The sequence below is a fragment of the Dendrobates tinctorius genome, unplaced genomic scaffold (assembly GCF_039654945.1).
Source record: "Dendrobates tinctorius isolate UK_male_01 unplaced genomic scaffold, ASM3965494v1 ptg000016l, whole genome shotgun sequence".
Lineage (NCBI taxonomy): Eukaryota > Metazoa > Chordata > Amphibia > Anura > Dendrobatidae > Dendrobates > Dendrobates tinctorius.
In genome coordinates this window covers 20,103,503-20,118,301 of record NW_027361684.1, presented here as the reverse complement: position 1 = coordinate 20,118,301, position 14,799 = coordinate 20,103,503, and the positions used below count along the sequence as shown (strand labels likewise).

The 14,799-nt window shown below is 41.6% G+C and overlaps 1 protein-coding gene across 10 annotated transcripts in view; it reads left to right on the top strand.

Annotated features, from left to right (window-relative positions):
• Positions 1 to 14,799, top strand: part of LOC141080387 (uncharacterized) — a 382,167-nt gene that overhangs the window by 223,500 nt on the left and 143,868 nt on the right. Inside the window, exons 3-9 of one of the 10 annotated variants that reach the window (XM_073565562.1) lie at positions 617 to 806; positions 4,246 to 4,347; positions 5,851 to 6,032; positions 8,754 to 8,938; positions 10,938 to 11,161; positions 11,469 to 11,543; positions 13,762 to 13,951. The exons of the other annotated variants lie outside the window; for them this stretch is intronic. Coding sequence (XP_073421663.1) covers positions 617 to 806; positions 4,246 to 4,347; positions 5,851 to 6,032; positions 8,754 to 8,938; positions 10,938 to 11,161; positions 11,469 to 11,543; positions 13,762 to 13,951 — 1,148 coding nt within the window. The remainder of the gene's footprint in view (positions 1 to 616; positions 807 to 4,245; positions 4,348 to 5,850; positions 6,033 to 8,753; positions 8,939 to 10,937; positions 11,162 to 11,468; positions 11,544 to 13,761; positions 13,952 to 14,799) is intronic. 10 annotated transcript variants of the gene reach the window in all.

The following is a 14,799-nucleotide window of genomic DNA, read 5'->3' as shown; positions in this document are numbered from 1 at the left end:
TCTAATGATACCTCCGTCACAACTCTTAACAGTATGGGTGTCTTGAGAACACTGATTCTGTTAACATCATAGCAGGCAAGGTGGCCCACCACCAGTCAGGCTCTTCTGGCATTTGCCAGATGGCCAGTCCGGCCCTGGTCCCAGGTGAGAACCACCTTCTATTGCATCCATATGACTGATGGGGATGGCAGGTCATATAACATAGTAAGAGAACACTTAGTTCCCCACGCCAATACTTCCATGGTCTCCACCAGGTTAGGTACTTTTTGAAGACAAGGGAAGCGTGACTGCAGTGATTGGCTGGGTCTCTATACTTCCTGCTCTGTATGGACAGACATGTCTACTGCAATCAGTGATTAGCCGCAGCATCACATGACAGACACTGTTGGCATCCAACTGTCCCAATTGGCTACAATGGGGTCACTAGACTTGGATTGTAGTGTCTGCCCCCCAGAACTAAATAGCCCATCATTCTGCACTCTTGTTTCTGCCGTCTTTATAAGGAGTCTGTGATGCATGATGCAGACAAAGCCTCTGACTCCGATGTGAACCGAGCATCAGTCATCACATATAACAGTATATTTATACAAATGACCAAAACATTGTATTATTATAGAACTGAAATAAATCTGCTGAAGGAGCAACAGAAAGCAATGGAACTTTCCAAATTGTGCAGAGGATCTCAGCAATGTATTCTGAAAGATCAAGAGAACGCCAAAAAGCTTTGTGAACTGGCAGAAGCGCAAGACCAACATAACCGTCTTGTAGAAGAGCAGAAGAAACTGATAAGTGACCTGAACATGAAGGTAGTGTGTGCTATTGTTTATTACTGTAATGGAAACCTGTCATGAGGATCATGCTGCCCGAACCACAGACTCAGACGCCGACTGCGCGATTGCAGCCAATTATGGTTTTGTCTAAAATGTTGCGGTAATTCAGATTATACACACTTTAAAAAGCCGTCCAAGGACTGTGACTCAACTGACTAAACCAATATGGACCCTGACCACCTTCGCCCTCCCCAGTCTCTTTGAATGACAAGTGGAATAGGGAGAAGGTGGCTGGAAACTTGCCATGGACTAGTCAGTCAACATCCATAGAGGCCGAGTCATCACAGTCACAAAAATTTGTAAAAAGTGTTGAAAAGTCACAAAAATGTTGTGCAAGTTTTCACGTCAATTTGAATCAGCCATGCCAAAATTGGAGGAGCTGAGAAGGAGCCAGGATGGTATTGGCAACACCCTCCCGCCCAATTCATCAAAAATGCCCTCATTTGTGGCGCGGCACACAGAGGCACATGTCACTGAGAAGAAGCGCTAAATTCATTAAGGGGCATTGTCCTCTTCATGAATAAGGCTCCTTTTGTGTTCCACCATGATCGGCGTTTTGTGAGCGAGTGCTATGCTTGATGAATCAGTCCCATAGTTACTGCCGGCTTTTAATTCCGAGTGTATTCGGAAACACTGCAGCGTTTTGGAGTAAAACATACCTGGCTGTAATTGTGCAGTCCGTATCTGATTCATGATCAATATGATGATCTCATGACAATAACTAGCTGTACACAGAATGACCACATACCATAGCATTAACCATTTCCTATGAAAGCCGACATGTGCCTAAAATGATGTAAAATGTTTGAAACTGTGTACATGTACAGTGACATGTAAAAGTTTGGGCACCCCTGGTCACATTTACTGTTAACATGAACAGTTAAGCAAGTTGAATATGAAATAATCTCTAAAAGGCCTAAAGTTAAAGATTACACATTTCCTTTGTATTTTAGGCAAAAAAATATATTGTCATTTTTTTACCTTTAAAAAGGGAAATGCAAAAGTTTAGGCACCCGTGGAGATGTGTGTGCTCAAATAACTTTGACCAAGGTTTCAGACCTTAATTAGCTTGATAGGGTTATGGCTTGTTTGCTATCATCGTTATGAAAGGGCAGGTGATTCAAGTTTCCCATCTTTATAAAAACCCAACCTCCTCTAACCTTGTGCCAAAAACAGCAGCCATGGGTCCTTCTACGCAGCTGCCTAGTACTCTGAAAATGGTGGAGGCCCACAAAGCAGGAGAAGGCTATAAGAAGATAAGAAAGCATTTTCAAGTTGCCCTTTCCTCAGTTCAAAATGTTATTAAACATAACATGAACAGGAACTACATTTGCCAGCGCATGCACATTTCTGTTTTTCGGCTTTGCCCGCAGTTGAGCAAAGTGTATTGCGCAGCGCGAAATGTAATATTTCTGAGCAGGCGCAAGATGTCACACGGCGCAAGAGGTGTTATCCATGCAGTAGGACAGCGAGCAACAGCCAATGGGAGTAATGTAGAGTCCCAAAACCATGCCCTTTGGACCAGATTGAAAAGATTACCATACAGAGCGGGAGACATTAAAAAACGTGTTCATGAGTATACAAGGGGAGTCAGGGGGTTCTGTAAGGATGTAGGGAATGCATAGCAGACACTGAATAGGGCAATATTTTTAGCTAATATATCACAAAACTGGTGACAGATACCCTTTAAGAAATGGCAGTTAAGAGGAGTAGTGGAGGTTAGGATAAGGTCTGGAAGACCAAGCTAAATCAAATCAGGCAAATCAGATCCCCGTTTGACTGCAAAAGACCTTTGAAATATATATCAGAATCTGGAGTTGTGGTACTTTGTTCTACCTTTCTGAGACACCGGCACAAATATGAACTTCATGGAAGAGTCATCAGAAGAAAACCTCTCCTGCATCCTCACCATAAGTATGCAAAAGAACATCTAAGCAAGCCTGATGCATTTTGGAAACCAGTCCTGTGGACCGGTTAAAATAGTACTTTTTGGCCTGATCAAAGATATGTGTGGAAATAAAGGCACAGAAATTCAGGAAAATAACATCTCACCAGCCATTAAGCATGGGGTGGATCAATCATGCTTTGGGGCTGTATTGTAGCCAATAGCACAGGGAACATTTCATGGATAGAGGGAAAAATGGATTAAATGAAATTTCAACAAATTCTAGATCATAACATCATCTGTAAAAAAAAAAACTGAAGTTGAAAAGAGGATGGCCTCTACCAATGGATAATGATCCTAAACACACATCAAAAGGCGCAAGAGACTACCTCAAAGGCGCAAGCTGACAGTTTTACAATTGCCCTCACAGTCCCCGGATCTGAACATCAATGAAAATCTGTGGCTAGACCTCAAAATAGCAGTGCACACAGGACGACCCAGGAATCTCACAGAACTGGAAGAATTTTCCAAGGAAGAATGGATGAAAATCCCTCAAACAAGAACTGAAAGACTCTTGGTTGGCTACAAAATACGTTTACCAACTGTGATACTTGCAAAAGGGGGTGCTACTAGGTACTAGCCATGCAGGGAACCAAACCTTTTGCATCAGCCCGTTTTCCACTTTGTAATTTTAAAATGTAAAATGTGAAAATATATATATATATTTGCCTGAAATACAATGTGTCATCTTTAACTTTAGCCCTTTTAGAGATCATTTCATCTCCAACTTGCTTAATTGTTCACAATAACAGTAATTTTGATCAGGGGTGCCCAAACTTATACATGTCACAGCAAACGTAACACACATAGATACAGAACACATTACAAGCAAGCAAAACACTGTTTTGAGGCATGCCAACGATCGTATAACTAGTGTACCTGATTATCGGCCGATCTAAACAGGCTCCTGATCACCCAACTAATGATCAAAACACTCGTTTGCTATTTACAATGAATTTTAGGTAAACAGTAAAATTACTGTTTTGGGCATCATACCATGCTGTGCAAACAGGACATGTGCTACTTTTCTAATGATGTTATACTGTATGTACACAGAACGATCAAACTATTGACTATTGTTCTGTACATGTAGAAGTGTGGTCTAAACAGGCTACTAAGTGACCAATTGGCCTGCATCAGCCGATCAGCGGTCGTTTAACGGCTGCGTTCGGCATGCATCAATGTGCCCATATTCTGCAGGAAGGGAGTTTTTAGGGGCAGATACTGGACACTGAAACATTGCAGCAGTAAGGCTATAATGGATGGACGGGAGGCTACAAGAAGCTTTACATGAACAGTGGAAGGAGAGGGCACATTAATATAAAAGAGAATGTGCCCTCTTTCCCCAATGAACACACTTTGCTTTGGCAAATGTCTCTGGCACGTGTCACCTTTATTTAACAACCAGTAATCACCTATTCACAGGCCAAATGCAACATGTTAACTCTAATTTACGATAATTTATTACAGATAAAAGAAAAAGAAGAAGAAATTGTACAACAGAAAAAGGCAATGTCCAACACTAAAACCTCACAAGGACGTACTGTTCAGCTGGAAAATGAACTGCAACACGTATGTATCCCTTCTCTTCTCACACTGTACTCCCAGCATATGGTCTGCTCTGCCTACACCAAGGGCTGTCTGGCAATCCCATAACCTCTACAACCCTTGTCTATATATAGCATAGCTGGGAAGGACAGGTTTAAATCCCAGCTCTGCAGTGTCTGTGTAGATACACCTGTGGGGTTTTGCTAAAAAAAAGGAAGTAGCTTCATGGAGTGTCAGTCTCCTGAGGGAGGCTCAGTCTGCTGGGTGAAGCAGAGTCAAGCGTGCTGCTGGTGAGTGATAAGCCAAAATGTGAACTGTAGCTGAGAGAGACAAAAGCTTCATTGTCTGTGTGAATGCTACCTAACTCCTAATGGTTAATGCCTACCAGAGAGAGTGAATCCCAACAATATAGTGTTTAATGTAGTCTAAATATATTACGCCCTAGATAGGGCTGCAACGGACATAGCTAAAGTGTAGGCCCGGACATCACAGGGATTTAAAGGAGGAGGCAAGAAAAAGGTTAATAGCTATTTCAGCTAGGAAAGGATTAATAGTTATTTTTGTATATCCACAAAAGAAAGTTAGGGAGCGTGGGGTTTGAGTTTAGGTCGCTTGGGATGAGATTCTGTTTAGGAACGCATAGGAAGTTATGTGAAAGGGGGTGGGGGTATCTGAGGTACCTTAAAATGAAAAGGAGGAACTGTGGATCTTCATCTTACCTTGTGGATCGAGGAACAGTGAACCATCAGTCCTTATGTTATGCCCCTTTTCTTCTGCTATCATATAAATTCTGGCGGTAATGTGATGGTCTTTGGTTGTTTAATATCATGTCATAGCAGCAGGAGATGAAGAGGTCGAGGATGGCCTTGGGTAATGGAGATAGCATTACATAGATATGTTGACCCTTCATTATTGAGTTATGGTTTAGTTCCTGCTGGGACGGTTCCCGGGGAACAGAAATGAGTAGAGCTGACAGCACCATGACATTAGTCCACCCTGAGTTGAAGCTCTGTGACTTAGTATTTATTCTGGTGCTGTCCATTGGTGTCAGGCCATCCAGTATCTCCTCGGAAAAGAAATTGCATTTATGATGTATGTCGTATGTGCTGTGGCTATTTCTTTCCATGTCCCCCAGTGTTATGTATTAATTGTTAAAGCTATGTTAACGTTATTTCTATGAAGTCACATTACAAGTCCATACGGAAAAGAGTACCAGATTCCGCTATCCCACATCTAGGAACATGGCAGAAAAATGGACACTGCACAGTATACCATTTTTTACAATGGGAGCTAAAGGCTTATGTATTGCACTCTATGCTATATGTTTGATGCTGTTGTCAGAGGTGTACAATGTATGTGATGTATCTGGAAAGCTCCTCTAACAGAAGCAAATTAAGAAATGCGGATAGAGTTTAAGGCCAGCAAACTCAACGATATATGGGAAAAACCTTACTTTTGAGACCAAACTTTTGGTTATTCATAAAGTGTGAACAATCAATTAGAATATTGTGATGTATCTTAACACAGGTTACTCAAAGTTTTAATGTGATCAAAACTGAAAATGAAAAACTCAAGGAGAGTATTAATCATCTGCGCTTCAAGAAAGCAAAATATCAGTACCTGATTGATAAAATGCACCAGAAGATTACCCATCAGAAGGCCCTCACCGAGAACATGCAAGAGAAGATCACGTCCATGCATAATGAAAAGTAAGTGACCTCTATCTGCTAAAAAAAAAGAGCATGGACAGCACCTCCAAAAAATCATACATTGATCTAATGCCGCTAGGTTCTTAGCTTAACATGCTGATCAGACTGTATGGCGCCCACTGCCACGTCACGGCGACCCTTAGTGAGTACTAAGTTTTATCGCCTTAAAGGAGCGGAGTTGTGCGCTAACCACCATCACAGCGACAATGCACCAGCAGGGCGGGTGGCCTGGTGTCTCACAGCACCCATGATGGAAAATAGAAAAGACAAAAGACACATAGCGCGAGCTCATGTGTAAGATCTTAAAAAGAATTGTTGTTCGTAACACTGTCTTTATAAGAGTTAACCTGAGCTGGAGTTTCTCTAAGGCCCCCTTCACATGTATGTGTTTCCGGTACGTGTGGCATCCATTTTCATACTTACCGGAGACACGTATCCACATGTACCCATTATAACCTATGTGGCTGCTCACATCCGTGTTACGCACATGCAGACATGTCCATTTTGTACTGGCAGCTCAGATGACATAGACCAATAAAAGTCTATGGGTCCATGTGACATGTACTGGAATAGAATGCAGAATTGAAATTACTGTTTTTTATGTGTTAAAGATGTGCAAAGATAATAGATAGATATCCGTCATATGTATAATTCCACAACCCCATGACACATTATAAAATTGCACCCTTTAGTGCCTTGCATGTAGTGTTTATTGTACAGCTTTGTATTAACCTAATAAATAATTAAATAAATGGAAAAAAAAACACGTTGGGTAAAGCAGTCAGCTTTGAGCTGATATTTTCAGGCTAGGAACGTTCATGATTCTTGATTCCTTCCCTGCCTAAAAATACTGTCACACATCCACCCCAGAAGTGGCGCATCACACGAGATACTCCAATTTTGGTGTTTTGCCTTCGTCTTGGCTCTTCCTGATTCTCTGGTGGCAATCAGGGTAATGGGGCTTGGGGTTGATATCAGCTGTGAAATGTCCAAAAACACAGCTGACATCAAGCCCTGGTGTTAGTAATGGAGAGTTGTCTATCAGACACCCCCATTACTAACCCAGGAATTAAAAAGAAACAAAAAATAAATACTTTATTTAAATAAACACTCCGACACTTTCCCTGGTTCACCATTTTATTAAATTTTTTAAAAAATCCCACGCGGTGCAACGTAGTTCAGCGAAGAGAAACCTGAAAAGAACATATACACAAAACACAGAGAAATAAAACAGAGACACTGTCACTCATTCACCCTCACAGGAGAATGTTACTGACATCACCACTCTTCAGTATCACCGGGTCTCGCACAACACTGCGTACCTAGAAGTGGATGTTTGCAAAGCCTATGGAGCGTCAGAACGAGGATACATAGGTTTGTACGGAGGATTCACTGGACTTCATTGGACTCGCTTGGACTACGTCGGACTTGCATGGGAACATTTTTTTTAAAGTGTTGAACCAGGGAAAATGTCTCGGAGTGTTTATTTCCATAAAGAATTTTTTTGTGTGTGTTTCCTTTTTTCCTGGGTCAGTAATGGGGGTGTATGATAGACACCTCTCCATTACCAGCACCATGTTTTCATGTCAGGTGTGTTTTTGGACAAATCTCACCTGACAACAACCCCAAGCACCATTAGCCCAATTTCCAATGCACCAGGGCATCGGGAAGAGGCAAGGCGAACCGCCAGAAATAGGGCATCTCATGTGATGCTCCACTTTTGGGGCGGTTGTGGCTGATATTTTTAGACTGAGGAGGGACCAATAACTATGGACCTTTCCAGCCTGATAATAAAAGCTCTTTGCTGTCTGCTTTACATTTGCTGGCTATCAAAAATGGGGGGACCCCACGTTGTTTTTATTTGTTTATTAGGTTAATACAAAACTGTACAATGAACTCCATATGCAAAGCACTAAAGGATGCAATTTGATAATTTGTTGTGGGATTGTGAAATTATATATCTGATGGATATATATATTTTTCTATCAATCTATTTATCTATCTGTTTATCTATTTAGTATCTATCTATTATCTTTACACATTTTTAACACATAAAACACAATAATTTCCAGAATGCATTTTATTCCGGTACATGTCACACAGATGGCATACGGACAGGACCCAGATGGTACACAAGTACACATGGATGGCACACGGATGGCACACAAGTACACATGGATGGCACATGGATGGCACACAAGTACACATGGATGGCACATGGATGGCACACAAGTACACATGGCCAACAGAAAACCACCCAGAAAGTAAAAACGGATTGTCTCTTGCTATGTTTGTTTAAGTAGACAAGTGAAGGGGGCCTTACACAGTATGGAGACCGCTGCTCTGGGTCTAATTCCGATTTGTCCATGTTGATACGATGAATAATTGAATGGATAGTGGAAAGGGGAATAACATTACTTGCACTGATAGCCTTGAAAAATAGCCTGGACTCCATTGGAAGCTTTTCTTTGCCCATGGGGTTTTGCAGACTAGCGCAGACTCCATGGTCATAAAGCCTTCAACCTGGAGTGTGCACCACTGTGCAAAACCTTTGAGAACGGGAAAGCTATCCACCAAGTCTGGGCTATTTTCCCAGGTGAACAGCACTAGTAATCTTGATCCCCTTTCAACTTTATATTTCTGAACTTCACCATCACTATAATCGCAGCACTTGTGGGACTAAATTATCAAACTAATAAGTGTTATGTCATAATCTTATAGAACTGATATCCAGACAGATGTCCTAACCATTAAAGACGCAGCAGAAAAAGAGTCTAAAAAATATGATATAAAGATTGAAGAGCTTAACAGATATCTCGACCATCTGAAGAAGCAACAGCAATTTAATGAAGCAAAATTGTTTGATCGCTCTTCAAAGGAAAGGGAGCTGCAAAAAATGAGACAAGGTAAAGTTAGGCATAGTCCGTCATATGTTTGATTGATTTATATCAAAACCTGACAGAACACCGCAAAAAAGGTGGAGTGCATACCACCATAAAGCCGGGGTCACACTAGAGATGAATACGGACGAGTGCTGTGCGATAAAACATTGCATAGTACTCGAACCAGTCTTCATCTGTGGGGCCGCTCACATCAGCGCTTTTTTTCTTGGCCGTATTCAATGGGCGAGAGAAATCACCGCATGCTGCGTTCGTCACCAACACTCGGCCGAGTCTCGGCGCACTCGCACCCATATAAGCCTGTGGGTGCGAGTCACACAGCGCACATCACTCGGATATCATCTGAGTGTTGTGCAATATACACTGACCCCGGGAATGGAAGAGATGGAGAAATTCATTTCTCCGCCTCCTCCGCAGCTGTGCTCCTATCCTCTCTGTGCGAGAGCCTCGGAGCACAGTAGCATGACACTCGGATCCCGCTCGCAGCAGAGCAGGAGCCGAGGGTCATTAGCATATCGCATCGGATGCCATACGCTAGTCTGACCCCGGCCTAACACTGCAACTCACGGTCAAATATGAAGACAGCGTGAGGTCATGAGGTAGTGAGAGGTAGAATAAAACATAACTTTTACTAAATTGTTTAAAATACAAAAATGCTGCCTATAAACAAAATACTATCTCAAACAAGGTGAATACAAAAGTGTCTAATCTTATAATCAAACGCTGATAGAAACATAGGGTCAGAAAACAGGTCATGAAAGTCCAATCCTGAGATGTGAATTGAACAAAATCACACCTGGAATCAATCTACTAAGAGGATAGTGACCCATTCAATGACCCATGTGGCCTTGATCATATTGTATCATGAGATTCCCGGACAGTGATCCAGGTAGGACACCAAAGAAATTCATTGATCATAAACTCATAAGCTGTAATGAGCCATAATATAAGGTAAATAAGACAGTGGTCTAACAGTCCTAACATGAATGTAATAACAAATAATAGAGACAGTGGTCAACTATTTTCAATGTGGTTAACGTTCTTAGACAGTGAAACATCCCTTCATCATCATATACTGTAACTCATTGTGTATATAGAGATCTAGACAAAGGAACGTTCTCACCCATACAGATGTTACGCCAAGTATGGACGGGAGCCAGGACACTTTGGTTCTTTGTTTTGGTCAATAAGGTTCAGACAAAAAAAGAGTGAATCACCCTATAGATTCCTATATTGGGCTAATGTGATCTGACATCCCATTCCCATAAAGCTCCCGCCCAGATAAAGGCAGTCCACGTCAAGCCCTGGATGAAAAAAGCCCTGCACTCTCCCTCGTTGCGCCCTACACGTTTCTTTCTCTTTGAGTATTTAAGGGACCATTCGCACCTATGACATTTGTAGAGAGACAGTTCTTTGTGCAAGAAAAAAATGTCTCAGTCCTTCCTTGCAGAGCTATCTCATCAACACTTGCAATCAGAAAGCGCTTTTTAACCAGGGCTAGGTTTTTTTTAAACATTCTAGGACAAGTTTCTGTCATTATAACAAAACAGCGCCCATTTTAATTCTAAAAATGAGTATGATAAAATGAGTGTGATTTGCTTTTTAGAAGTAATTCGGAATGTATTTTTAATTAAATCTTCTTTGGTTATTTACATTTTTATATTCCAAATGAACAACCTCTAAAATGTTGTCTCCAAATCACTGATTATCATCTGCCCACATGATCATGATAACAGCAGTGCATCGCTGCCTCATAAAGCAACGGAATAGGTGATAAGTTGTAATTATGGGACAACTGACGCTGCGGTTACTTTTATAGGGCCAGCCAAACTAAGAGTGCATAAAATATCAGCTGCTGTGCCCCTCTGGTAGATCCTATAACTCCACTCTACAAGTAGAGATCTCAGACAGGCCTGAAAAATATTGAGAAAAATACTGAAAATGACCAATAGGCCAATACAATGCTAGGCCTTGGCTCAGTAATTAACAGTACATCTTTTTGTAGGAAAAAGACTTGAAGAAGTGAAAAAGCACAACCAGGGAATCATTGACAACTACAACTCCATCTGTGAGAGGCTAAGACATATATTTGGACAACAGGATGTAGACCTCGACAAGATGGCAAAACGATATATGCTGAACGACATGAAAATGTACTCACTTTTTACATATGTCAACGAACTGAATAATGAAGTGGAAGAGATTAAACAAGACATCAAATCTTCTGAGGTGAGAGTTGTCTGACCAGTGTCACCTCTTTCAGGAACACTATTGGGGTTTTTTCACTTTGTTTTTGTGTATGAGGGTGATCAATGAGTGGAACAGGCTGCCACGAGAGGTGGTGTGTTCTCCTTCAATGGAAGTCTTCAAACAGAGGCTGGACAGACATCTGTCTGAGATGGTTTAGTGAGTCTTGCATTGAGCAGGGGGTTGGACACGATGACCCAGGAGGTCCCTTCCAACTCTACCATTCTATGACTCTTCCTGCCATTGTGTGAATATCTACTCATTCTTCTTGTTTTTATTGTTCATCTAGGATGAAATTTTAAATTTGGAGTCTTGCAACAAAAACCTGTTGGATGAGCAACTCGTCAGGCAGAAGGAATTAGAGGTAAGAGATTGTTATTATGGAGGATTATTGGGGTCTCTTCCCTCCAACTAGACTGCTAGACTGCTCAGGGTCAGTATGGAACGGTATGGATATGCCGATATTTCAATATATGACGGGATCATGCTTTGTTTTTTTCAGAAGGAACAGATATTGTGGCTTGTCTGTCACAGACCGCTCTTTGGATGGTTTAATAGCGCATTACCTTCCACCACTCATAGACCTACAAATGATTGCCCGATTTAAGCTTCATTATAGTGATATTAGATCTGTATTAGAAAGCACCTTTGTATACTGATAGCTATTCCTTCCTGGTAGTGCCGCATCCAGCGCCCTATATACAGTCACGCTAGTCCATGCTGATGTCCACTGCTGATATACCAGCCCCGGGGCCGTTGATTGATGCAGATGATGGTTATTATAGCATCCACATCCTGCTGCAAGATTTTGCATTGTGCAACGTAGTAATCATACAGGGCAAAAATGTAGTCAAAATCCTGGGCCTGAATCATACACAAAATTGTATATCAAAGAGGGGGGGAGAGAAAATGCCAGACATTAATGCCGTCTAAATATATCCGCTAATAAATTATATAATTGGGGAATTAAAAACATATAAAAAGAAGGGCCTAAAACAGAGGTGACATGGTAAAACATGTAAGGAAGTGGCTATCGCACTACACACAGCTCCATGCTGGCTTAGTAGATATTTGGATATTCAGCATCCCTGCTTTTTCTGCTGTAGGTGTAACAGTGGTCAGAATAGTGAGCTCTGTATCACCCCGCCCACACCCATGATTGGCTGATCCCTTTGTACACTGTACATTGTCAGCAAGCTGCCAATCAGTGGTGAGGGCGGGATTACACAGATTAGCCTGACTGGCCTGCACATTACAGCTAGTCATCTAATGATAATCTCCTCCTGATAAAATACTGATTGTATCGAAACTACAGCCCACTGCTAAGTGACACATCCTTGGAATCAGTGTCTCAGCCCCCACATCATGATGCTCTCAGATTAAATAGAAAAAAAAACTGCTGACCTATTCCATTAGCCCAGAAAAAGGTGCCATCTTCAAATTGTATTAGCGGAATAATTTCATAGGTGAAGTTTTTCTTCCAAGGTTTCTCCCAATCCCTATTTGAATTATGTATTTCCAGATTAGATTACAAGGTTAAATGGAATCTGTCAGCAGATTTTTGCTACCTCATCTTTGTATCACTGTGTGTTGCAACTGCTGCATGCAGTAAACTATCAGTGTTCTTAGATGAAGCATGTTGCAGAGCTCAGAAAGCTGCCCCCTGCCCACACCACAGCTTTCTGTGTACATTGACTATTGACAATGAGCTACTTATCAGAGGAGGGGTCGTGGTCAGACCAGGGCTCGCGTGCACTGTAGTCCAGGCATTAATAATCTCCTGATGATGATACCTTCATTGAATGAAAACAAAAGCACACAGCCCAATAAATGACACATAGCAAAAACCTGCTGACAGATTCCTTTTTCTAGATGGCAAGGACTGCCTTTACTTAAACGATGCACAGCATATGGTATGTGGTATCGGTCACCATATTGTGTATGACTAGTTTGCCCCATGGTCACTCATATTACTGTATACAACACATACATAACCATTAAATCACTTCAGATTCCAGTTTAAAATCATTACTGATTTTAATTGTGTCATTTGTTTAGAACAAAGTGACTTTCAATGATCACTGGACGTAAACTCATCGAGCATCTGAAGGCTGGATTCCAAATCACCCAAAAATCCAAGTCTAAAAATGAAATCACAATGATGCACTAAGCATCTGTGCTTGGTTTGAACAGTCATTTTGTGCTGACAGATGCTTCCTTTGAATGTTCCTTTTTTTGCATGATGTTAATGGTATTTGCATTTAGAAATATTATTTTTGTTGCACATATATTAATTAGCATCTAAATCCTCTTCATTTTGGATTTATATTGGATGTCTTTACCTTCTTGTATACATAGAAGTAAAAATATATCAACCAAAGGTAAAAAAAAAAAAAAAAAGTCTCAACAGTCTTAACAAACCGCAATACTGCTTTTTTTCTTGGGAGTGGTTCAGACAATGACAACATGTGAAAAACTCTTCCTGCTATTCTAAAATCCAGGGATTTGTGACTCATGTTAGGAAGCTCATTTCTATTGATAAACCGACTCATATCTCTTCTTCTTATGTGAAATTCTTGCAGGAAAAATTGCAGAACATTTCTGAAACAACAGAAAAATATAAAATTAAATACAGCGAAATGAGTAGAGAACTTTTACTAATAACATCGGCCGCTGAGGATTTGGTGAACAATCTGGGTTGTGACATATCATCAATGGAGAAGAAGCTCGGATTTGAGAAATCCACATGTCAGGAGAAATTACAGTATTTCAGTAAGTATTGTGTAATATACGACCCTACTGAAGAAAGTGAGATGTTATAAAGGATTCGCTGAATCATTTGTCCCATATTATAGCAGAATCGGACGCAGACAGAAGAGGCCCAGGTGCAAGAACAACATGTGGGCCCTTCGCAGTCCAACATACAATTACACCTGCCTTGGAGGTGTGAGGGGTGCTAGGGCCATAGTCGTGGCTGACATAGATTGCTCAATCACGCCCTGGTCTCCCGTCACATGCATACAATGTCCTCTTTGCAATGTACCTTCTTTAATGCCTTCTGAACCACCAGGGTCTCCTCTGATCTGTGGTGGGTTCACTCCTGTCAGTACCATTCAAAGAGAGACAGAGTCCAGTTTAAACTTGTAACAAACACAATTTTACTTGAATCCATTCGCAGTACGTCCAGCTCAGTTACAGCAACATCACAGAGAACATCACAGTACGCATCTTTGTCTGTTCCTGTGATTTTCCCCACTTCTTCTAGAATGCTCCCAGGTCATACCGACTTGTCCGCTACCGCAGTGTTCCTTCTGTCCAGCTTAACTACCTTCAGGAATTTCCCTGTCCATTTCACCCCAGACATAAGGGCATCAGCCCATGTAGTCAGCTGCCACATATTGGTGCTGCCCTGCATTCCTCTGCTGCTGGGGCCTTCGGGTCCCAAGCCCTGAACGACTGGGCTCCTAGCTTGAACGTTATGTGGTCCACTGTGTGGCCCGGGCTCTAAGGCCCTATTGGACTGTCTGGGCTCCCTGGTCCTACTGCCTAAAATGCTGCGAACTTGTTGGCTTACCCACAGTTGGCCCCTCCTAAGTTAACAGTTGCCTATCCTAAACTAA